This window comes from Hyperolius riggenbachi, chromosome 3 (genome assembly GCF_040937935.1).
Source record: "Hyperolius riggenbachi isolate aHypRig1 chromosome 3, aHypRig1.pri, whole genome shotgun sequence".
Classification (NCBI taxonomy): domain Eukaryota; kingdom Metazoa; phylum Chordata; class Amphibia; order Anura; family Hyperoliidae; genus Hyperolius; species Hyperolius riggenbachi.
The window spans coordinates 338,923,402-338,949,685 of NC_090648.1; the positions used below are offsets into that span (position 1 = coordinate 338,923,402).

A 26,284-nucleotide genomic window follows, 5' to 3' on the forward strand; every position below is an offset into this window, starting at 1 on the left:
TTCACACACCTCCATTTCTAGGGTTTACAAAGAATGGTGTTAAAAGCGAAAAACATCAAGTATGCGGCAGTCATGTAGGCGAAAACGCCTTGTTGATGCTAGAGGTCAGAGGAGAATGGGCCGACTGATTCAAGCTGGTAGAAGAGCAACGTTAACTGAAATAACCACTCGTTACATCCGAGGTATGCAGCAAAGCATTTGTGAAGCCACAACACGCACAACCTTGAGGCAGATGGGCTACAACAGCAGACGACACCACCAGGTACCACTCGTCTCCACTACAAATAGGAAAAAGGGGCTACAATTTGCACGAGCTGGAAAAATGTTGCCTGGTCTGATGAGTCTTGATAGAGTCAGAATTTGGCGTAAACAGAATGAGAACATGGATCCATCATGCCTTGTTACCACTGTGCAGGCTGGTGGTGGTGGTGTAATGGTGTGGGGGATGTTTTCTTGGTACACTTCATGACCACCATGTACCCATCCTCTGATGGCTACTTCCAGCAGAATAATGCACCATGTCACAAAGCTCGAATCATTTCAAATTGGTTTCTAGAACACGACAATGAGTTCACTGTACTAAAATGGCCCCCACAGTCACCAGATCGCAACCCAATAGAGCATCTTTGGGATGTGATGAAATGGGAGCTTCGTGTTCTGGATGTGCATCCCACAAATCTCCATCAACTGCAAGATGCTATCCTATCAATATAGGTCAACATTTCTAAAGAATGTTTTCAGCACCTTGTTGAATCAATGCCACATAGAATTAAGGCAGTTCTCAAGGCGAAAGGGGGTCAAACACCGTATTAGTATGGTGTTCCTAATAATCCTTTAGGTGAGTGTACATAGACCTCTGACTATGGTAGGGACTAGATTGTGGGCTCCTCCGAGGGACAGTTAGTGACAAGACTATATATACTCTGTACAGCGCTGCTGAAGATGTTGGCGCTATATAAATACTAAATAATTAAAAAAAAAAAATACAGCATCTATGTTTGGTAACATATTATTTAGTATTTATATAGCACCGACATACTCCATAGCGCTGTACACAGTATATTGTCTTGTTTCTTGATTGTCCCTCAGAGGGGCTCACAATCTAATCCCTACTATAGTCATATGTCTATGCATGTATTGTGTAGTATATGTATCGTGTAGTGTATGTATCGTAGTCTAGGGCCAATTGCAGGAGGAAGCCAATTAACTTATCTGTATGTTTTTGGGATGTGGGAGGAAACGGAAACCCATGCAGACACTGGAGGAACGTACAAACTCCTTGCAGATAGTGCCTTTGCTGGGTTTCAAACTGAGGACCGAGGACCCAGGACTGCAAAGAAGAGAGCGAACCCCATAAGCCAGTGGTCCCCAACCTTTTTTGACCCAAGGACCACTTCAGCATTAGGCAATTTTTCCAAGGACCGGGCGGATGCTGGGGATGGCGGTGTTATTGCACAGGGGGGAAGGGGGGGGGGGGGGGCTTGTTCTACAGGCAGGGTCATTACATAAAGAAGTTAGTAGAAGGGACGCCTTGGAAGCAATATACCAGGTATGTATGACCTGTACAGTTTGCTGGTGCTCAGTCTCAACCAAGCGGTCGCTGGTTCACCATAAACAAACAAAAAAGAGACGGCACACAATTGGCTGCAAAAAACTATTGCTGTGTATTATGGAGCAAAGCACTGCATTACATGTTACGGCCTTCCGTCCTTCCTCATATGCATAACGGATGCATTGGTTATGCACAGGACCGGATTTACCATAAGGCACTGTAGGCACGTGCCTACAGGCACCTGATGATAGAAAGGCGGTTCACTCCTCTCCCCAAGTGCCTCCCTCCCACCATACTTATGCAGAGTCTCGAGCGGCATGCAACTCAAAGGTTACTCAACTGGGTCTCGGCATTCCACTGACTAGATCTCCCTTCAGTCAGGGCCACCTCTAGCTACCTAATACATGGGGGCACCTCTAGCCAGTAAATACCTAATGCTAAGGGGCTACCTAATGCTAAGGGGTACATCTAGCTACCTATGACAGGCAAGGGAAGTAAGGAAGAAGTGACAGCTAGGACAGCCAGCACACTTGCGTTGTGGTTCGCCAGGGGTTTTTAGGTTCATGGAGCGCGAAGGCTAGGGCGCCAAGACATCTGTGCCTATAGGCTCCTGTGAGGTGAATCTGGGCCTGGTTATGCATCTGAGGAAGGACGGAAGTCCGTAACATGTAATGCAGTGCTTTGCTTCATTATACACACCAGCAGTTTTTGCAGCCAATTGTGTGCCATCTCTTTTTCGTTTGTTTACGGTCATTAAATAAAGAAGACCTGGGAACACCAGCCCTACCTAACCAGTATCTTCATCGCCTTCAGCACTTTGGAACAGTACATTTGGTGTGTCAGGTGGGGTGAAGGGGGTACTGCCTGGGCTTCCTTATCTACTGGCAGTCATTTCCTACCCTCATCTGCCTGCCCCCCTCTTTTTTTACCCTTTACTCCACCTCACAGCCACTTTAGCTTCCTCCCCACACTCAATTCACCCATTCCTCCTCTCTACACCCACTTCACACTTCCCTCCTCCCCACACTCGCTTTTACCCTTCCATTCTTCTTCCCACTCTAGCTTCCAGCATCAGCTGCTCATCTCTGTGCAGCCTGAACTCTGTGGCTGGCAAGAGACCAGAGTCTCAGTCATCCTCACTGCTGCCACCTGATGTCTGTCACAGACAGAAAGCATGCTGCATTACAAATAACAGACACTAGGTGGCAGCAGTAACAATGGCTGCAGACGGCTCTACTCTATAACTTCTGGCAAACTTCAGTGACCCTTCTCTCTGCACTGTGATCGATGAGTCATGGCAGCCTGCGGCCCACCAGTGGCCCGGGGGTTGGGTACCTCTTATGGCATAAGCCACCTGCATACACACGTAAATAGCTGTTCATAGCCTAATGGATGGTTCAACATAAAACCAGGCCAATAAGTGGACACTTAAAATAATACAGCGCGGAGAACGCCAGCGCATACCACTAAGGCTGCATCCGAAATGACCACCAGCTCAGTGTGCAGCACCTAAATAGATTTTCTGCACACTTTGCATTCAATTCAGATGCAAATCATATGCAAATCTGCTACTACTTATTATGCAAACAGGAAACTCAGGAGGAGGGGCTGGGAGCAGCTAACCTGACAGTTACATAGTTACAAAGTTAAGAAAAGGTGGGGGGAATAGGCTGCGCGTCCCTAAACACATGCTGCAATTAAATGGTTAATCGCACAGGCATACACCGCCTCTGCTAGACTGAAAAATGCATGCCCTGCATCCAAGACAAGTGCTAACATTTGAACTAGGAGGAACTTTAGCTTCCAATATGGTTTGCATGCATGTTGGCAGCATGGTTAGAAATTGCATTCTATGTTGGCAGCCAAATTTCCAGGTGGCCGCAGAAGGTGTTCTCATAAATTTGGACAGAGGTGCTCCAGCTCCAATCTATTGAGAGGCACCAAAATTTGATCAGAGGAAGTGAGCAAGACTCGCAGAACATTTTGTCTAGTGTGCAAATTATGAAGTATTGTGGCCTTAAGAAGTATTATAGTTTATTACAATATATTCTTATGTTAAACTTTTACCACATAAACTGGGTCACAGTGAGGAGGTGCACAGTGATGAGGAGCATGCTGGCCAGAGAGGCGAGGGTGCTTTGCTGCTCTCTGTATACTGTATACTCTGTAGGGGCGTGGGGGTGGTGGAGAGACCGCTTGGGGGTGGGAGACCTGGAGCTGGCTACCACTACTTTACTGGGTGTCCAGTGGAGCATTTTTACCCTAGGAGGATGAGACAGCTTGGGTCATGATGCTCCACAAGACACCCCAGCACTATGAAGACACAGAAGTGGGGATCCTGTAGTGCTGTACTAGTCCTGCCTCTTCCCCCACTGTGACGGTTCATTTGGCCTCCCTCTTTCTTGCTCGCAAGATATCCCTCCCAGTCTTCTCCTAGGTGACCAGGCTGTGGACAGACATAGGCTTGGAGTGTGCCACTGCTAATGTCATTACACGTGGAGAAACTAGGAGAGGAGGTGGCTGAAGTAGGCCCCTGAAGATTTAGGGGTTGGAACACGCAGAATTCAGTGACAGTTAATGAGGCTGCTCAGATGTGCGATTGATTTTTTTTTTTAGGACATTTAGAAGAGGACTTGCACGTGTGCAATGGATTGTTGTCTGCTGAGCTTGAACTTCAGGTTATGGTCTGGTGACTGAGACTTTTCCTCCAATACTTTGTAGTAGAGATCTGAATTTAGGTTTTGCTTATGCCCTGAAGCACCAATGCACCCGCATGTCTTCAAGCTACCACCACCATTTTTGACTGTGGTTGTGATGCTTATCAGGAAAAATGTTACCCTTCCACTAGATTTTAAACACTATAAAAGAAGTATTGAAGGAGCCTCACCTCTGAACAATCAGCATAAATCGTAAAAACAACAAATAGTGAGGGTTTAGGGGCTTGTGATAAAAAAGCAAGTATCATAAAACGTAGCTTTTAATTACAATTTATAATAATAGACCAGTATGATGAACCTAGTAAGTCCACAAGTCATTTAGTGTAAATGAACACATTTCACGGCTTTAATGCAACCACTTCTTCAGGCGCTGAGCATTAAAATTCAAAAGTTGTAACCAACAAATAATGTAGTTAATCAAGTGTATCATCACTTAGTGTGCAGTATTGCACATCAAATAGTCACAAATACTCCATGTATCCTTATGGTCTGGTCAGCCAATTACCAACAAGTAAGCCAATGTAATCACTGGAAAGAAAATAGCAAATTATGTATGCATGTACCACTAAAGAAAATATGCATATGCATAACCATCAGAAATGACTGAGGCACCAGTATAATGTGTGCACTATCACAGATAAACCCGAGGACTAATAAAAAGTTACAGATAACCAATCATAGAAGCTACTAGTGTTCCACAGAATGTGCTTTATTACTAAAGAAATGACATGCTACAGTTAGGTCGATAAATATTTTGACAGAGACAATTCTTTTTCTTTTTTTGGCTCTGTACATAACACTGTGAATTTTAAATGAAACCACGCAGTTGAAGTGCAGACTATATCATCTTTAATGCCGTGGGGTGAACCAAATGATAACCTAAAAATATGAGGCAACTAAAGCAATTTAAACACAATCCCTTCATTTCATGGGCTCAAAAGTAATTGGATAAATTAAATAACTGAAAGAAAGGACACAAAGAGCCCAATATAATGTAATATGCATTGGTAAGGTGGAAATGATGAGAAAGTAAGTATGGTAATACTCACAAACCAGGTTTACCACTCGGGCAACCACTGAAAATGCAGGTGGGGAGATTAGACCTATCCCAACTCAGGAATAAGAAGTCACTCTCTGTAGATCAGAAGATAAAGGGTATAACATCCCTCCACCTAGGGTGGACTTGTACAATCGACAGATGAACAGAGGCACAAACAGAATAAGAATCACTAAAACTTTTAAAAGTAGAGGAGGTAGTGGTGGACATGCCTCCTCCAAGTGGACACAAATTTGCATAAATATTAAATTTAAAAAATAATTGTATTATTACACTCCAAGGATCCTTGGAGTGAATTAATAAAATTCTTAGATTCAGTAGGGGGGCAGCAGTCAGCTGGGAGTCTAGACTAATTTTACCCATTATCATTGAAATGGATAGTTTATTGAGAGACTATGGGGCAATTATGTTTTCTCACAAGTGATATGGACATTCGGTGGACTTTTTCTGATAATTAATACAATGAGTACTCAAAAACTGTGATTGTGCTTACTCAGTTGGTGTTTTATGTTGTGTTAAATGTGTTTGTAGATCAGAGACAAGTGTTATGAATAAGCAGAAATACTGGGAATCAGGAGGGGACAATTGCTTATTAACACCACTGTAGTTATTCATTTTTAAACACACGTTTTACACATAAGTGCAATATTCGCTGAGAGTGTATATGCAGATGCTTAGGTGTTAAAAGGCCATTTTGAAGGAAAATATAGATCAGAAATGCTTATTTTCCAGTTTCTCATTAAATTACCAGCAGCACCAGCTTTTGTGTTCAACAAATGCTTTAACTATTTTAATAACGCCCTTTCTGCCTTCTGCATTCATGTCAGCAATCATGTGTGTTCCAGGAAGTCAAAGTACGCATTTACTTATTGACCTATTGAGAAATAATGTATTGGTCAGATTTATAATGTGCTTAGGAAGATATATCCTTTAGGTTTAGGGGTCGCATCCGGCATGCAGAAGGAGCAATAAGATTTGAGAGAGCTTTCCGTGATATTTCAGCCTTTGATTTAGGAAGGCAAAACGGATTTTCTCAAGGTCATGCTCACAAAAGCCGGCATTGAGAATGGAAATTCAGGGGCTAGCAATTTAATCATACTGATACGTCTCCTCTAAGCCGCTCAATGCTAACACAATGTTATGAAAGTGTAACACGATCCAGACAAAATGGTATTTGTGCAGTTTTTGTGGCCGAAACATATCACACTGAAAATCAATGCTAAAATAATTAGGTTCAGGTAGCAAACGTCGGCAATCTAATTTTCTTTGTAAAAAATTATGCAACCTGCCTCACTGAAATAAAATGTGTCTGCTTTATGCGTTTTGGTTTACAAAAAAAAGTAAGTCCTATTTTGTGACTTATTGTACAAATTGCTAAACAAAGGATGCTTGCATGTTCCTAATAAGATAATCCATAACACTGTGCTCCACTGCCGTGAAGAAAGGGAGCCATTAGTGAGGCGTACAGTAAAACAAAAAAGATAATACCTCTCATTATTGTGGCTCACAGCAGCAATTATGTATTTTTTTTTTCCAAGAGATTCGCTTATGGTAATTTTCAAGCTTACTGGGCTTGTCATTCTGTTCTGACAGGTTAATAACAAAGTAAATAGAACTAGATGGCCAAGGACTCACAGGTAGGATTATGGATGGCGTTAGGAGGAATTAAAACTATTTAGTTGTCAATAGAGGGCAACCTATTGTGCAGGCACAGGCTATGCATCCTCAGTATAGGTAGAAGCCAAACTAAGGCTACTTTCACACTGCTGTGTTGTGGGGCTTTGTATCGGACAATATAATCAGTAACATGATGCAATCATATTGTAATGGTATGTTCACATTGGCGTGTTAAGTGTGGTGTGATGGGTCCATTGACAATAACGAGATGCATGCAGTGCGTTACTGCATAATGTGCATGTTGACATTTTGTAGTGAAGCATACTTTCTATGTACTGTATGCATTACTGTGTGCATCTCACCACAGGCATTACACGCCATGTGACTTTTTTATCCTCTCCATTGCATTGCGATCCTGCTTTTCCAGGAAACACAACTCCGCAGTGTGGGGAAATATCATAATTTTCAGTGCAAATAAGTTTCATTGCACAAAACCGTGTTTGCATTAGTTATTTTTTTATTATTGGGCTGGATGAAGGTGGCCACTAATGATCCAATCTTTTTCATCCAATCTTACCATTTCTATGTAATATAAGGTAACTGCCTGAAGTATCCATTCATTATATTCACTCAATTTACCCTCATACTACATAGATTTGGTAAGATGGGATTAAAAAGATTGGATCATTAATGGCCACCATAAGTTTCAATACTCCCTTCCTGTCCTAATATTAGACAACTGGGAGACCTTAACTGGTCATATTTTTCTGACACCATTATGTAAGTTGAGCCAAACATCTGTAAAATGTTATATTTCTGTGTCTTTTGTAGGTTAATGTTGGAAAGATGGACTCCCCCATTGAGAAATGGAATCTGATTATTGGCAATCTGGCTTTAAAACAGGTATTTGTGTATTTTTAAAATTATGTTTACACTTTTATATTCAGCTCACACACGTTTGATAGAACTCCAATGTCGCTGTTCATGGCCACCTTGGCCAAGATTCGAGCCTGTGTACACTTGTCCCCCTAGCTTGTTTAAAGTGAACCTGATGCGAGAAATTTTTATTTATATATATATATATATATATATATATATATATATATATATATATATATATATATATATATATATATATATATTACCGTATACCCTTATATATAAGGCGACCCGTGTATATGTCAGCTCCAATATTTGATCCTCTTAAGCTGGAATTTTTTATTGACTCAAGTATAAGTCTACCAAGTAAAATTGATGGCTGCAATTGGGGACCAGGAAGAATTAACAGCTGCACTTGGGGACCAGGAGATCACTAACTCCTCCAGGCCCCCAAGTGCAACTTGGCCCTAGACCCCAATACATACACTACACGATATAGGCATATGACTATGGTAGTGATTAGCTTGTGAGCCCCTCTAAGGGACAGTTAGTGGCAAGACAGTATACTCTGTGCAGCGCTGTATGATCATATTATTACCATGCTTAAATGTCCTATTTTTCTGTGGTGTGCTTTTTTTTTTAACTTTTGGGTGAAATCTAATGGGTTTAGTTACTTAGCTGACTGCCAATGTTTCTGCTGGATTCCCCCTTTTTACATTGTAGAATGCAGCATTGAGGAGAAAGATGTCTTCATTTCACATGCACAATATGTTTATAAGAAGAAATTATAAACCTCCCTTGTGGTAAGGACGAGCATGGCTTGTCTAGCTAAATCTTGCTGAAATCGGTATGGAAGAGTCAGGCTCACCCATGCAACCAGGGAGATTTCTAGCTGCTCTGCGCCGCCGACTCCGCTTTTTCTGCTTCTGTTGGCTTTCCTTGGACTGATGAATGCCTGTCAGCACACTGTGGGTAGCGATCTGAGCTACCCACAGTGTGCCAACATGTTTCCATCAGTCCCAGGGAAGCCCACAGGGCCGGCAGAGCAGTGCGGCGCCATGTCCCCTATCTCTTCATTCCTCCTTCCTGATCCTCCTGCCCCCTCCGATCTCATCTCCCTCTGACCCACCGCCTCTCTCTTTTCCATTACCCCTTCCCTCCCTTCCAATCCCCCAGTGGCTCCCCCCCCCCTCCTGATCCTCCTGCAGCGCTGTGAGAAATACCCCCCTATGGACTGTATATCCCAGTCCCCCATGCTGCCCCTTACATCATCCACACACCTATGGACTATATACCCCAACTCCCTATATCCTTCCCTATGCCCACAAACCCCCCCCCCCCCCATGTTAATGTTTTGTCTTGTTTTGCTTTGGCAATGCTAAATGTATTTGGTCCTGCCAATAAAGCTTTTTGGATTTGGAAAAGATTGAGGTTTACTCACACGAAGCTCTCTTCAGCGATGATCGCAGATTTTCTGTAAACAGTATGCTGGAGCTGCACACGGACAAGATTCAGCGTTCATTACTGGAAAGAGCCTCGGTGGGTAAAACTCCCCGATCTCTTCTCACAGTGCTGCAAGGGTATCAGACGGGGGGGGGGGGGGGGGGGGAGAGGCACTGGGGGATCCAGAGTGAGGGAGGAGGGACACTTAGGGGCACTATAGCAGCTAACTATATTGGGGACAATTATTCTTGGCTAATTGCTGCACCTATAGCTGCTAAATATATTGGGGACACTTATTCCTGGCTAACTGCTGCACCTATAGCTACTATACTGGGGAGACTTCCTGGCTAACCTATACTGTTGCACCTATAGCTGTCAACTATACTGGGGACATTTTATAACTGGCTACTTATATTGCAGCACCCATACCTAGCTACCTATACTACAACACCTATACCTGGCTAACCTATACTGGGGTAACTATGTCTGGCTAACCAATACTCACCATTGGTGTGCTGATCCCTCGTCATGTACCTCTGATAGCTTCCCCAGTGTCTTCTTCCATGTCCCTCAGCGGATTTGCTTCTCCCTCAGCGAATACATGTTTCCTGGCGATTGGTGTTGATAACGCCAGGGCCACACAGCGTCAAAAACATTTGGCGGCAAATTTATTTTTTTTGTATTGAATCCAATACAATAACCTGTATTGAATTCAATATTTTAAAAAAATGTATTACAAAATGTATTACAAAAAAATGCTTGAAAATTATTTGAAATTAATTGAATCACTTTTTGCACAGAAATCCTGGGGAAATTGAACGCCAGGGAGGTTAAAGTGAACCTATGTCTATTTATTCCTCTCTCAAGGAACGTCTCCCTCTGATTAACTGTTAACATCTCTAGTCATGTGATGTTGGTAATGGAATTGCTGGAGATCAGACTTGTGACAGTTGGCCAATAGGAGTAGCTCAGCGAGGCAGGAAGGGGCTAGGGTTGCCAGGTGTCTGGTTTTAGACCGGACAGTCCGGTTTTTGGCCGCTGTGTCCTGTCCAATAAGGCATGTTAAACCGGACATTTGCCGCTTGCCGCCACCCGTCCGCCAGCGCTGCGCGACCGCTGATTCGCTGCCTGGCTGTCAGTCAAAGGCACAGCCAGCCAGCTTACGCGGCGTAAGTTACGCCAGCTTAAGTACCGCCCCCGAGCCCGCGCTTCCCGGCGTTGCTACGGCAACGCCAACGCTGCGTTGCCAACGCACGCATGACGTGCGTCACTCACGTCATTTGCAATGCGATTCTGCATCTGCGAAGGAAGCAAGGTAAGGTCAGGAGTCTGGAGATATGGTGAGTGAGTGACCCATAATTCTCTGGTTGTATTTCCGCTCTTTGTGTGCATTGGCTCCGCTCTATCTCCCCTCCGTATAGTCCAGGCGTGACTTTCAATCTCATTCAATCTCGCCTGAGCCCGCTGCTTACTATACTTTACACTTGAATTCATACTATTGTACAACGCAATTTATACTGTTATACTGTTATATTTGTTATATTTGCTCAAAATGTGTACATACATGTATGCGCAGATTTATATTTTAACTTTATGCCTATGTATGTCCACTTTATTGTTCTCAATAAAAAATTTTGGTGGGAAAAAAAAAATAAATTTTAAAACTTCCCGCAAGAAATCGACCACTTCACTGTGCAAAAACGCCATAAATGCTTTGCATTATTTGCATAGTTTTCCAGTTTTGTAATAGTTTTCTGCTCTGTCTCTTATTATGTGCATTTACTGGTGAAAAGCGGTCTCTTATTATGTGCATTTACTGGTGAAAAGTGGTCTCTTATGTGCATGTACTGGTGAGGACAGTTAGTGACATGGCTATGTACTCTGTAATGTGCTGCAGAAGATGTCAGTGCGATATAAATACTGTAAAAAACATTTTTTAAAAAGCCCATTGCTTAGCCCCACTCTACATAAAAGTGCGCTTCTGACTCCGCCCCTAACTCCACTCCCTGTCCGGTTTTCTCCATCAGCCGACCTGGCAACCCTAGAAGGGGCGGGAACAATTTACTACTTAGACCTAAGTTGCACTACATACAGGTTAGTCCCCAGTTAACGAATGTAGGAACTGTAGGTTTGTTCTTAACCTGAATCTGTTAAGTCGGAACACTGTGCCATCTCTGTCTCATGTACCTCCTCTGTGCTCCCCTTGGCCTCCAGTGCCCCCCTTTGGGTCACCTCTGCCCCCTCTACCTGCTTATACAATTTTAAAAGCCATTTTTTTAAATCGATTTTCCCCAAAATTAAAAGTGCAATTTGAATTTATTTTATTATTGTTCCCACAGAATCCATGCTGTCTCTATAGTAAATAGGATGTATGTTTGTTCTCTAAGTGATTCAGCTTCAAGAAAGAAACTGAAATTTTGAAATATGAGATTGTTGCTGACTGGTTTTTAAGGGACACCCTGAAACTGATCTCATATTATTTTATGAGATGATAGTTCTGTAGTGATCTTTTGCTTGCAGTTGCAAATGTTCCCTTGCAGATTCTGCTTCATTTGTATACTTTCTGATCAGCATCCGCATCCTTAATTCTCATGTATCTCAGAAGAACAGTGGTATTTGTTACAAACTACATTCAGTGTGTTACCATGACAACAAGTACAAAGTGTTTGGAAGCAGAAGACTCACATGCATGTGCTGGTCCTCTATTATCAACATTATGTAGTTGTTACCATGGCAGCTTGACCTAATATCGAGAGTTTTATAAGTTTCACAAGAGATATGACAAGATCTCAGGCACCATTAACCACCTGCCGCCCGCGTCACGCCAGTAGGCGTGGCCGCGGCGGCAGCCCCAGGACCGCCTTACGCCGATTGGCGGAAGGTCCTTTCTATCAGAAATGCGTGCGATCGCGCGCGCACATCGCCCAGCATCCCTTGCGGCCCCCACGTGTGATCAGCCCGCCGGCCAATTAGCAGCGCCGGCGGGCTGCGATCTTTAAATCCGGCCAATGCAAAGCGTATAATACACGTGGTTATGTAAACAACGTGTATTATACTGGCTGCCTCCTCCTCTCCTGGTCACAGCGTTCCGGGACCACCAGGAGAGAGGACGGCAGCCCTGCTGATCACATAGCCACACTGATACTGCTTGATCCCACCTGCGATCGCCGCTGATCACCCCCCACAGCCCCCCTCACTGCCCTGCCAAGGCGTCTGACTGAGGTCTGAGTGTCATCTGGTCGCCTGTCACAGCTCTGATCGAGGTCTGAGTGGCATGTGAGTGACATCTATTGCCTGTGAACAGGATTTTGACATCTGATTGATTGATTGCATTGTGATTGGTTATTGATCATCTGTGATTGCCCTGTGTTTTCAATTGCTGTTTACATTGGTTGGCATCTGACAGCTGCACTGTGATTGATATCTGGTCGCCTGTCACAGCTCTGATTGAGGTCTGAGTGAGATCTGAGTGACATCTATTGTCTGTGCACTGATTTTTGACATCTGATTGATTTATTGATTAGTGATTGGTTTTTGATCATCTGTGATTGCCTGCGATTTCAATTGCTGTTTACAGTGGTTGGCATCTGACAGCGGCGCTGTGATTGATATCTGTTCGCCTGTCACAGCTCTGATCGAGGTCTGAGTAAGATCTGAGTGACATCTATTGTCTGTGCACTGATTTTTGACAGCTGATTGATTAGTGATTGGTTTTTGATCATCTGTGATTGCCTGTGATTTAAATTGCTGTTTACATTGGTTGGCATCTGATAGCGGCGCTGTGATTGATATCTGGTCGCCTGTCACAGCTCTGATCGAGGTCTGAGTGACATCTATTGTCTGTGCACTGATTTTTGACAGCTGATTGATTAGTGATTGGTTTTTGATTATCTGTGATTGCCTGTGATTTCGATTGCTGTTTACATTGGTTGGCATCTGACAGCGGCGCTGTGATTGAAATCTGGTCGCCTGTCACAGCTTTGATCGAGATCTGAGTGACATCTATTGCCTGTGCAGTTTTTTGGCCAGTGAGTTAGCTAGGCCCCTTTTGTTAGGTAGTTAGCACCCAGCCCACTACACCGCAATCACTAATGAGTCGCTGATTAGCGTCATCACTGTCGCTAATCAGCATTGGTACTATATAGTATCTGTAAGTGAACAGTACTGATCGCAGTCAGATCTATATAAGTACGTTAGGGTCACCTTAGAGTAGGCTCCACTAAAAACGCAGTGTTTGCCCGATCAGGCCTGATCGTTCTGCCGCACTTGCGTTCAGCCCGCCCCAAGTGAAAGAAATTTTTGTTTTCTGATCACTGCAAAAAACCAACACCATAGCTGCGACGCTCAAAACTGAGCGATCGCAGCTGTTTACTTAACAAATACTCCCATTTGCTAGACAGGTGCATTTTTTTTCCTGAGTAGTCTCAGAGGAATACCCCCTAAATTTAGCAGCCCAAAATGGCAAAAAAGATGTATTCCCTGCAAGAGGCCTACAGTATTATGGCCGAGTCGGGTGAGAGTGATTGGGACTTCTCATCCGACGAATCATCTGGCTCAGAATATGAACCTGTAGAGGACAGTGACTCTTTGACAGATAGTTCTGATGACGAGGTTGTGGTCCCTGCTAGCGCCAGGCGTACCGATGTCAGTGGACCACAGGTTGCGCAGGATCAACCTCAAGGGCAGCAGAGTGGTGCTAGCGCTGATCCAGATTTTGATGGTGAGGCATGCACCAACAGCGCAGCACATCCTGGACTTGAAACCAATACTGCCGTAGACCCTGGTGAAGTGGCGAGCACCAGCATGGCAGTTGAAACTGGTTCGGTGGTACGTGCAGTAAGACCCCAGTCGCAGCCACCAGAAACACGGGCCCGTAGTACCCCTAGGCTCCCAGAGGTGCTGGCAAACCCTCATTGGAAGTTCCCTAATTCTGCCGCACCCGTAGTGCCCCCTTTCACCGCCCAGTCTGGAGTCCAGGTGGAGACAGATCATCTAGGATTGGCCCTAGACGCTTTTCATCTGATCTTCACCGAGGATCTCTACGACTTAGTCGTGGCAGAGACCAACCGTAAGGCCACACAATTTATCACCACCAATCCGAACAGCTCCCATGCCCAGCCTTTTCGGTGGAAACAGGTCACAGTTTTGGAATTTAAAATCTTTTTGGGCCTTCTCCTTAACATGGGTCTAACTAAAAAAAATGTATTGCGGTCCTATTGGTCTACGCACCCAATACATCACATGCCCATGTACTCTGCTGCCATGTCCAGGACACGTTTTGAGGACATCCTGCGCTTCCTGCACTTTAATGATGATACAACCTGTCATGAAAGAGGCCACGCTGACTATGACCGGCTCCACAAATTTCGGCCCCTCATTGACCACCTGTCATCCAAATTTGCAGATGCTTACACCCCTGAACAGAACATCTGTATAGACGAGTCCCTCGTACATTTTACCGGGCGCCTTGGCATTAAGCAGTACATCCCAACCAAGCGCGCCCGGTATGGGGTCAAGCTGTATAAGCTCTGTGAAAGGGCCACAGGCTATACATATCGCTTTAGGGTCTATGAGGGAAAAGACACAAAATTGGAGCCGGTCGGATGCCCTGACTACCTGGGGTGCAGTGGCAAGATTGTGTGGGACTTGGTGTCACCCTTATTCCACAAGGGGTACCATCTCTATGTGGACAACTACTACACAAGTGTGGCCCTCTATCAGCATTTGAAGATACTCGGAATTCCCTGCTGTGGCACCGTGCGGCCTAGTCGCCGGGGCTTCCCCCAATATCTCACTGCTACCCGACTTGCACGGGGGGAGAGGGCTGCCTTGTGTAATGACGACCTTCTTGCAGTGAAATGGAAGGACAAGAGGGACGTTTACCTTCTGTCGACCATTCACGGAGACACGACAGTCCAAATTCAGCGAGCAACTGAGGTTGTTGAGAAACCCCTCGCCGTCCACGACTATAATTTAAACATGGGAGGGGTGGACTTCAATGACCAGATGTTGGCTCCCTATTTAGTTTCCCGAAGGACCAGCCGCTGGTATAAGAAAGTGGCTATTTACTTGATTCAATTGGCAATTTACAACAGCTTTGTTCTCTACAGTAAGGCAGGGAGAACAGGATCCTTCCTTAAATTTCAGGAAGAGATCATTTCGGAACTCCTGTATCCAGGAGGGGCCGTGGCCAATCCCCCTAATGTAGTTAGCCGGCTACATGAAAGACACTATGCTTATGTCTTTCCGAGTACCCCAGGTCAACGCACCCCAAGAAAACATTGTCGTGTCTGTAAGAGGGATGGAATGAGGCGTGACACCACTTTTTATTGTCCCTACTGTCCTGACCAGCCTGCCCTATGCATAGGGGAGTGTTTTGAAAAGTTCCACGAACACATTCGCTATTGGAGTAGGGAACGTGAGACACGGTAGTAGTCTCTCAAGGCTCTTTCACACTGGAGCGATGTGTTGCAGCATATTGCCTAGCGAAAGTCCCACTTTGCGGTCCCCCCTTACGCCGGAAGTGGTTGACTTAAAGCTAGTGCATTCCTACGCTACTGCGCGGCTCCTGTGTGTGAAACCAGACATCTGCTTTTGAGAGACCCAAATACACTGGAGTGATGGTTGCAGCAAATTGCCTAGCGAAAGTCCCACTTTGCGGTCCCCCCTTACGCCGGAAGTGTTCGTCTTAAAGCTAGTGCATACCTACGCTACTGCGCGACTCCTGTGTGTGAAACCAGACATCTGCTTTTGAGAGACCCAAATACACAGGGCTGCCAGAAACCTCTCCTTTCACTTGGGACAAAGCGCATAGTGTACTTTGCTACATCTCTGTGCGATTTGCGCTTTGCACACTGTCCCATGGGGAAGGAGAAGTTTGTCCTCGGAAGGTAAGTTAAAAAAAAACAAACAAAAAAAAAACAGGTAAGCAAAAGTTCCAAATGTTATTGTTTGGTTAAAAAGGTTTAATAAAGTTTACGAAAGTTAATGTTAATGAATTTCTTGCATTGCTACTTGCTTGTTTTTTTTTTTTGTATGTTTTTTTCTCTCTCTTTTTCCATCCTTTACCCTTCCAGGTGGACCGAGCGAACGACTGATCGACCAACCAGCTGCAGCACTGATGGTGCATCCTGACAGAAGCATTGCGCGTCTGTCAGATTACACACAAGTCGGTGCATGCAGCGCTGCAGGACGAGATTTCTCCTCCGCAGTAAGATACGTTTGTCAAGGCAGATGAGCTGAGGGGTGGTGTTGGAGCTCCTATGCTTTGGCAAGCACTTTGTATCAAAACTGGCAAAGGTTTTTTTCATCCACATCGATCGATGTGAATGGATTAATCTGGTTTGCCAGGGCATAGGAGCAAAGTGGGTTTGGAAAATTTTGTGGGCGGTGCTCCTATGTCCTGGCAAACGCCATGCCCCCCTCTTTTTTCACATATTTCGGCAGATATTTTTTTCATCCACATTGATCAATGCGAATGTGAGAATCTTTGCCGTTCATTCTTCCTTTTATGGAGAAAAAAGTGCATCACCCGTATGCCCAATATAAGGAGTATAGCAGAAACTCCTAATACTGGCCATACATGTAATGATTGTGGAGACGCTAAAATGCCATCACAGACCCCCACAAGTGACCCCATTTTGGAAAGAAGACACCCCAAGGTATTCGCTGAGGGGCATGGTGAGTGCATTGAAGATTTTATTTTTTGTCAAAAAATAAAATTTTATATGAACTCAGTATGCCCCTCGTGGAATACCTTGGGGTCTCTTCTTTCCAAAATGGGGTCATTTCTGGGGTGTTTTACTGTCCTGGAATTGTTTGGTGGGGGCCTAAATTGTGAGCACCCCTGTAAAGCCTAAAGGTGCTCATTGGACTTTGGGCAAGTTTGCGCAGCTAGCCTGCAAAAAAGTGTCACATATGTGGTATTGCCATTCTCATGAGTAGTAGTATAATGTGTTTTGGGGTGTCTTTCCACACATACCCATGCTGGGTGGCAGAAATATCTCTGTAAATGACAATTTAGTGTAAAAAAATGGAAAAAATTGTCATTTACAGAGATATTTCTCACACACAGGATTCGTTATGTGTGAAAATACACCCCAAAACACATTATACTACTATTCCTGAGTACAGCGATACCACACGTGTGACACTTTTTTGCAGCCTAGCTGTGCAAAGGGGCCCAAAGTCCAATGAGTACCTTTAGAATTTCACAGGTCAATTTTAATTATTTGGTTTCCGGACTACTCCTCACAGTTTAGGGCCCCTAAAATGCCAAGGCAGTATAGGAACCCCACAAGTGACCCTACTTTGGAAAGAAGACACCCCAAGGTATTCCATTAAGGGGTATGGTGAGTTCATAGAAGATTTTATTTTTTGTCACAAGTTAGTGGAAAATGACACTTTGTGAGGAAAAAACCTAAAAAATCCATTTCCGCTAACTTGTGTAAAAAAATAAAATATTCTATGAACTCACCATACTCCTCATGGAATACCTTGGGGTGTCTTCTTTCCAAAATGGGATCACTTGTGGGGTTCCTATACTTCCCTGGCATTTAGGGGCCCTAAACCGTGAGGAGTAGTCTTGAAACCAAATTTCTCAAAATGACCTGTGAAATCCTAAAGGTACTCATTGGACTTTGGGCCCCTTTGCACAGCTAGGCTGCAAAAAGGTGTCACACATGTGGTATCCCCGTACTCAGGAGAAGTAGTATAATGTGTTTTGGGGTGTCTTTTCACACATACCCATGCTGGGTGGGAGAAATATCTCTGTAAATGACAACTTTTTCCATTTTTTTACACACAATTGTCCATTTACAGAGATATTCCTCCCACCCAGCATGGGTATGTGTAAAAATACACCGCATAACACATTATACTACTTCTCCTTAGTATGGGGATACCACATGTGTGGCACTTTTTTGCACCCTAAGTGCGCTAAGGGGCCCAAAGTCCAATGAGTACCTTTAGGATTTCACAGGTCATTTTGAGAAATTTGGTTTCAAGACTACTCCTCACGGTTTAGGGCCCCTAAAATGCCAGGACAGTATAGGAACCCCACAAATTACCCCATTTTAGACAGAAGACACCCCAAGGTATTTTGTTAGGAGTATGGTGAGTTCAAAGAAGATTTTATTTTTTTGTCACAAGTTAGCGGAAACTGATTTTTATAGTTTTTTTCACAAAGTGTCATTTTCCTCTAACTAGTGACAAAAAATAAAATCTTCTATGAACTCACCATACTCCTAACGGAATACCTTGGGGTGTCTTCTTTCTATAATGGGGTCATTTGTGGTGTTCCTATACTGCCCTGGCTTTTTAGGGGTCCTAAACCGTGAGGAGTAGTCTTTAAACCTAATTTCTCAAAATGACCTGTGAAATCCTAAAGGTACTCATTGGACTTTGGGCCCCTTAGCGCAGTTAGGGTGCAAAAAAGTGCCACACATGTGGTATCGCCGTACTCAGGAGAAATAGTATAATGTGTTTTGGGGTGTATTTTAACATATACCCATGCTGGGTGGGAGAAATATCTCTGTAAATGGACAATTGTGTGTAAAAAAAATCAAAAAATTGTCATTTACAGAGATATTTCTCCCACCCAGCATGAGTATATGTAAAAATACACCCCAAAACACATTATACTACTTCTCCCGAGTACAGCAATACCACATGTGTGGCACTTTTTTGCACCCTAACTGCGCTAAGGGGCCCAAAGTCCAATGAGTACCTTTAGGATTTCACAGGTCATTTTGAGAAATTAGGTTTTAAGACTACTCCTTACGGTTTAGGGCGCCTAAAATGCCAGGGCGGTATAGGAACACCACAAATGACCCCATTATAGAAAGAAGACACCCCAAGGTATTCCGTTAGGAGTATGGTGAGTTCATAGAAGCTTTTATTTTTTTGTCACAAGTTAGCGGAAATTGATTTTTATTGTTTTTTTCACAAAGTGTCATTTTCCGCTAACTTGTGACAAAAAATAAAATCTTCTATGAACTCACCATACTCCTAACGGAATACCTTGGGGTGTCTTCTTTCTATAATGGGGTCATTTGTGGTGTTCCTATACTGCCCTGGCTTTTTAGGGGTCCTAAACCGTGAGGAGTAGTCTTGAAACCAAATGTCTCAAAATGACCTGTGAAATCCTAAAGGTACTCATTGGACTTTGGGCCCCTTAGCGCAGTTAGGGTGCAAAAAAGTGCCACACGTGGTATCGCTGTACTCGGGAGAAGTAGTATAATGTGTTTTGGGGTGTATTTTTACACATACCTATGCTGGGTGGGAGAAATATCTTTGTAAATGGACAGTTGTGTGTAAAAAAAAAATCTAAAAAATCTCATTTACAGAGGTATTTCTCCCACCCAGCATGGGTATGTGTAAAAATACACCCCAAAACACATTATACTATTTCTCCTGAGTACGGCGATACCACATGTGTGACACTTTTTTGCAGCCTAGGTGCGCTAAGGGGCCCAAAGTCCTATGAGCACCTTTAGGCTTTACAGGGGTGCTTACAATTTAGCACCCCCCAAAATGCCAGGACAGTAAACACACCCCACAAATGACCCCATTTTGGAAAGTAGACATCCCAAAGTATTCAGAGAGGGGCATGGTGAGTCTGTGGCAGATTTCATTTTTTTTTTGTCACAAGTTAGCAGAAATGGAAACTTTTTATTATTTATTTTTTTTGTCACAAAGTGTCATTTTCCGCTAACTTGTGACAAAAAATAAAATCTTCTATGAACTCACTATGCCTCTCAGTGAATACTTTGGGATGTCTTCTTTCCAAAATGGGGTCATTTGGGGGGTATTTATACTATCCTGGAATTCTAGCCCCTCATGAAACATGACAGGGGGTCAGAAAAGTCAGAGATGCTTGAAATTGGGAAAATTCACTTTTTGCACCATAGTTTGTAAACGCTATAACTTTTACCCAAATCAATAAATATACACTGAATGGTTTTTTTTTAATCAAAAACATGTTTGTCCACATTTTTCGCGCTGCATGTATACAGAAATTTTACTTTATTTGAAAAATGTCAGCACAGAAAGTAAAAAAAATCATTTTTTTGACAAAATTCCTGTATTTTTTGATGAATATAATAAAAACTAAAAATCGTAGCAGCAATCAAATAGCACCAAAAGAAAGCTCTGTTAGTGAGAAGAAAAGGACGTAAAATTTGTTTGGGTGGTAAGTTGTATAACCGAGCAATAAACAGTTATAACTGCAGTGGTCTGAATTGTAAAAAATGGCCTGGTCTTTAGGGGGGTTTAGCACTGCAGTCTTCAAGTGATTAAAAGCTACTGACTTCGGGAGAATAAGCAGAAGGTTCTGGCATATGTCCAGTGCAGTTTCTGAGTTAAATTTCTCCCAGGGCAATTGTCAAAAAATACGCCCCCCCATGGCACTTGAAGGTCCACAAACACCCGCTTATGACAGAGAGCCCCTCCCCTCAAGTACACAGTTATCACCCTAGCAACCCTGGGCCCTGATCCCTCAACCAGAGCCCCTGCCCAGTGCATGTTCCCCTAAGATAACTACTCAGGGAGGCAGTCACTGAGACAGACTAGTCCAAGCAGGCAGAGAGTGCCCCCTACCTGAGAGCAGCCACATCGGAAGAAGAGAGGGACGGTCACACAGCCACAGGTCACAACAAGTAGATCTGCCTACTTACTAGTGTGTGATTAGCAGCTCATGCCAGGAAGAAGCAGGGAGAGGTGGGACCAGGAGAAACACCAGCGAAGAGAGCCCCGGCAAGCAGCAGGCTACTCCGCCATGGGCGCTGCGCACTGACAGCCTGCAGTACCACTACAGGACATCAGGTGTCACCACGTGGTGGTGACGTGATTATGACTTAACGTCTGACGCAGGCAGCCTGGGAGGAGTCAAGGTGATTGCGCTGGCAATCTTCTTCTTTTGTTCGCCTGCACAGCACATCACTGGCTCCCTGGCACCTAGCGATTACATCCTCTCCTTCTGCATGCTCCCCCCTTCTTCTTGCTGGTTGGCGCCCCGTGCAGTCGCACTGTCCACACGGCCAAAAAATGGCCCTGCATATGTCTAGAGACAAAGGAAGTGGAAGCCATGATAGTAAATGAGATCAAACTCAAGACCCGTGGACAGAATGCGGCCCTCCTTGCCATTTTATGTGGCCCTCGAGCTTCCTATGTCCATCATTGTAAATAGCAAAAGTAAGGCAGTTTGTCAGTTTGAGCTGGGGTGCAGCAATAACGCCACTCCCCAACCAAATTAGCATGGGGCCTCCTTGGATCCAATAATGCATTGTGTCTCTTCTGTTCTTTCAGGCAGTCACATTCTCTGTACTTCCATACCTCCTTCTCTCCTTCTCCCAGTGACACCTCAGGAGCCAGAGGTATGCAGGATAGAGCTTGTGACTTTCAGTGAGATCAGAGGAGACCCGAAGCAGCACCAGAGTAGGTAAATATTAAACTGCTCCACTCTGCAGAAGGGGGAGGAGCAGGCCCCCGCTGTCCTTATAGTTATGCCACTTAATTTGAGACTGTTCAATAAATGTTAAATTTTAATAAACAATTTGGCTGTGACTCAAACTATGCTTTAGATTTTGGCCCCTTACGTGATTGGGTCTGACACTCCTGCTCTAACTGCTGATCAGCTAGCTGGAAACTGGCAATCGACTATCACAGCTGCTGCCCAATTGATTGGTGGCTATAAGCTTTTATTTGCTACCATGATTTCTCCTTCCTGGTTCAGTGGAGTTTTGCATGTTGACTTAAATTTCTGCTGAATGTCACTAATGGTGTCGACGAGTTAAACAATCAAGATTGTACAATCTTAACACTTCTATGTAACAAAAGAGACAATATATGAAGTAACCATTTAAAATAAATTCACTCAGTTTACCCTTCTACTACATAGATCTAGTAAGCTTGTACAATCAATATTGCATCATTATTAAGGTGACCATTAACAGTACAATATTTTCATCAGATGTGATATTTCGCCGAGATTTGAACAATCATAACTAATTGGAAGGCAATTATCGATTGTTCCCATTAACAGAACAATATAAAGTTTTACATTCCGATTCAATCATAAAATCCTACTTTTAGATCAATAATTTTCCTTTTCCAATTGACCAAAGAATCATATCACATTGATTTGCGCTACAAACAGTGCAGTTTTCTGTATAGTTTGATCATAAAAAGCGCATCGAAAGATCGAATCTGAAGGAAAAATTGCACTATTAATGGGCAGCTTTAGCCACATTAAGACACACATGACCTATGCTGTAGATTATCATGTTGTTTTTAAGTAATACAAAGTTTAGCTGTAATGTAATATATAGGCTATTGAGCATGGTAAGCGTCAGAGAGCTGTTATATGCATTCTACACCAGGCACCTCTTTGAGCATCTTTTAGTACATGTCTTTGTAAAGCTGTACAATTCCCTTGCCAGTGTAGCCAGACACAGTTATTGCTAGCGGATCAGAGAAAATATGAGGATTGGCTTTGATATGTTCTAGCTTTGGAGTCCAGGCACAAGAGATGCTTGTGTACCGGAGCTACCTGCCCATTCATATTCAGGATAATGTAAACATCCATCAGGTTCAATTAATGTGGACATTTTGTGTATTAATTATCAGGTACAGTAAGACATTTGATAAACATTGAAAAAAAAACTTTTTTAAACTTAAAAGTTAAAAGTATTTTGATGCCATCTCAAAACTAGTCCCTGAACAAACACATCCATAATTGATGTTGGTGTACTTTGTGTTTGAAATTGTTGGTTTATCTCACTCTACTTCTCTGTGTCTCTAGGTACAAGCAACAGTGGTTGGGTTTTTGGCAGCTGTTGCAGCAGTTATATTAGGCTGGATACCAGAGGGCAAATACCGGCTTGATCATGCAATACTGCTCTGTTCCAGCAGTGTGGCTACAGCCTTTATTGCATCCCTTCTTCAAGGTAAACTTGCTAGCTGTGAAGAACAGGCCTAAACTACTTCTAATTTTCTGTAGACACTGCATATGAATTCAGATATTCTACTGATTGCAATTCATTGGAGTAAAAAAAAAAACATGGATGTGTTGGTTGTTGCTGCAAGTCCAACTGCAATTATTTGAAGGCAAGTAAGAAAGTGCAGTAAATGCTATTTACATTTTTGCTTGCCTTCAAATAGTTACAGTTGGAATCTGGTTATGATGTTCATTTTTTATTTTTAATATTTAACAGTTGTGGCTAGACAACGTAGCTGCTTATATAATTTTTCAAAGAAATAATATTTCATTTGCTAAAACATTCATGTTTTGTATTTTGTAGAGTACTTCAATATAAAAGACAGAGGATGTCCTATCCTGCATCATTAGGACAGGTTTTGTCTTAAAGAGAACCCGAGGTGGCTTGTAAGAATGCTATTAGCACACAGAGGCTGGGTCTGCATGTAATGCCCAGCCTCTGTTGCTATACAGTGCCCCCCCGGCCCCTCCTGCGCTCTGCTGTGCCCCCATAAATCAAACGCCGTGCTAGCGACATGCAGCGTATCACCAGCAGGCTGTTTACATCTGCCCTATCACTCTCACCGCTCTCCCGCCACCTCTTTGTTGCCGCTCCCCGCATGCGTCCCTTCCCTCCCCGCTGATTGGAGGGAGGGGATGTGGGCGGGTAGCGGCGAGAGCGATAGGGCAGATGTAAACAGCCTGCTGGCGACACGCTGCGTGTCGCTAGCACGGTGTTTGATTTATGGGGGCACAGCAGAGCGCAGGGGGGGGGGGGGGCTGTATAGCAACAGAGGCTGGGCATTATATGCAGACCCAGCCTCTGTGTGCTAATAGCATTCTTACAAGCCACCTCGGGTTCTCTTTAATTATGCAAGATGAGGGGGGGGGGGGTGTTGTCAGGGTTAATTACTTACCTGCATAGCCGTAATTCATTATGCAAGTGATCGCTCCTTTTAAGGCCTCTTGCACACTGCAAGCAAATCAGATTCAGATTCAGATTTTTAATCTGTTTTTACATCCGATTCCGATTCAGATTTTTAATCTTAACTGCATGCTGCGTTTTTTGATCCGTTTTTCTGTTGAATGTATTCAAGGAAAATCGGAAACGGAATCGGAATCGGAAACGGAAACGGAATCGGAATCGGAAAACGGATTTGCAGTGTGCAGGGAGCCTTAAAAAGGCTGCTGAAGATATGGCTGCCCCACCTGTGTTTCGGCGGCCAACTCCCAGTTCAGTAGGTGTGGCCTAACTGGCAGCTGCTGAGTTAGGGGTGGGCCATGGCAATGCAGGCAGGGTGGCTGAAGAGATTTAGAAAAATGGTTGCATTGCAGAGGGGATGGAGCATTACTTGTGTAATGAATGACATGGGAGCAGATAATTAACCCTAAGACTTCCCTCGATCCTGCAGCATTAGGATAGAGCCTGATATGACAGGCTCTGTCTTTTATACTGGAAGTAATCTTTAATTGGTCTAAACACATTCTTGTCGCCAACATCTTTTTAAAAAAGATTTCAGTTCCTGGTTGCAGGCTCTTAAAGCACACTTGAAGTGAGAAGGGTATGGAGGCTGACATTTTTATTTCATGTTAAGAAATGCAAATTGCCTAGCTATCCTGATGATCCTCTGCCTCTAATATTTTTAGCCATGGACCCTGAACAAGCATATGCAGATCTGGTGCACTGATGGAAGTCTGATTGGATTAGACATGCTTGTTTCAGGTGTTTGATTCAGACACTACTGCAGCCAAATAGATTAGCACGCCTTCCAGGCAACTGGTATTGTTTAAATAGAAGTAAATATAGCCACCACCACATGCTTCTCACTTTAGTTTCCCTTTAAATTAACTGAAATGTCTATGATTTTTTTTTCCGGTGATAGTTTATCCACATTTCTGTTATATGGTACAAAATATAAATGTTGCCGTTTATTTAAATGATACAGAGATCTGAAACCTGTCCATTACGTGTAACTAAATATTTCCCTTAATATTTAGGAATAATCATGGTCGGTGTCATTGTTGGATCGAAGAAAACCGGAATAAATCCAGACAATGTTGCCACACCTATTGCTGCCAGTTTTGGGGATCTTATAACCCTTGCTATATTGGCATGGATAAGTCAAGGTCTTTACAGCTGTATTGGTAAGTCCCAATGATTCTTTTCTAGATGTTTTTAATATGATTGTATGGGAGAATGGGTTTATTGTGAAAAGTACAGATGTGTGCAGTGCTCAAAACTTTGTGCACTGGTAATTATTACAAATTTACTCTTGCTGTGCATTAAGTGGGTAATGTGTCCATTTACAGTGGCAGTAAGGCATGCTTTCAATATACTGTATGCTTCTGAAACTAAAGTGCCGTGTGCCAATTTTGCAGCATTGCATTGTGACGGTATCGCAGTGCAACCTGCGCAGACTGAAAGTGCCCTAAATGAAATCTTCTCAATTTTATGCCAAGCTACATGAGTTACTAAAATAACAACAAAGAATTCAGATAAAGCAAATACATTTAACTCTACTTTTTAAATCTGCAGATCATAACCCTGCTATGCAAGGTAACTGTTTTGCCGCACATTTATTGTAAACCTATTTGGCATTAAGTAAAACTTACTGGGTAATAGGATAGTTCTCAATAACTCTGTATAGTCCTGTGAGCTATTTCAGAGTTGATGGCCCTGGGTGTTGATATACCACAGCTATGTACAGGTACTAAATTAATGATAGTCCAAACTGTTAGCCATTGTTATGAGAAACGGTTTAGGAATAATTGCTGCACAGACACGCTGCTCAATTCTGGATTTAAATCCACAGAGGTCAACAGGAGAGCCAGACAATTGATATTGTTTAAAAAGAGAATTAATATGGCAGCCCACCATATCCCTCTCACTACAGTATCACTATAAGGACTTTTTGAAGCTGTGATCCAGAAAGAGTATCTAGATTCCATGTTCTAAATTAAATCGCTACAAAATGACAGCCAAATCAGGTTCTAGTATCAGCCTTCATATTTATCTTCTTTTTACATTTCTTTTTAACCTGTGA

The 26,284-nt window shown here is 43.3% G+C and overlaps 1 protein-coding gene across 2 annotated transcripts in view; it reads left to right on the forward strand.

Moving 5' to 3' along the window:
• SLC41A2 (solute carrier family 41 member 2) overlaps positions 1–26,284 on the forward strand; it is a 184,229-nt gene that overhangs the window by 77,997 nt on the left and 79,948 nt on the right. For both annotated transcript variants that reach the window (XM_068276912.1, XM_068276913.1), the window contains exons 4-6: positions 7,775–7,846; positions 23,067–23,211; positions 25,239–25,385. In XM_068276912.1, coding sequence (XP_068133013.1) covers positions 7,775–7,846; positions 23,067–23,211; positions 25,239–25,385 — 364 coding nt within the window. The remainder of the gene's footprint in view (positions 1–7,774; positions 7,847–23,066; positions 23,212–25,238; positions 25,386–26,284) is intronic.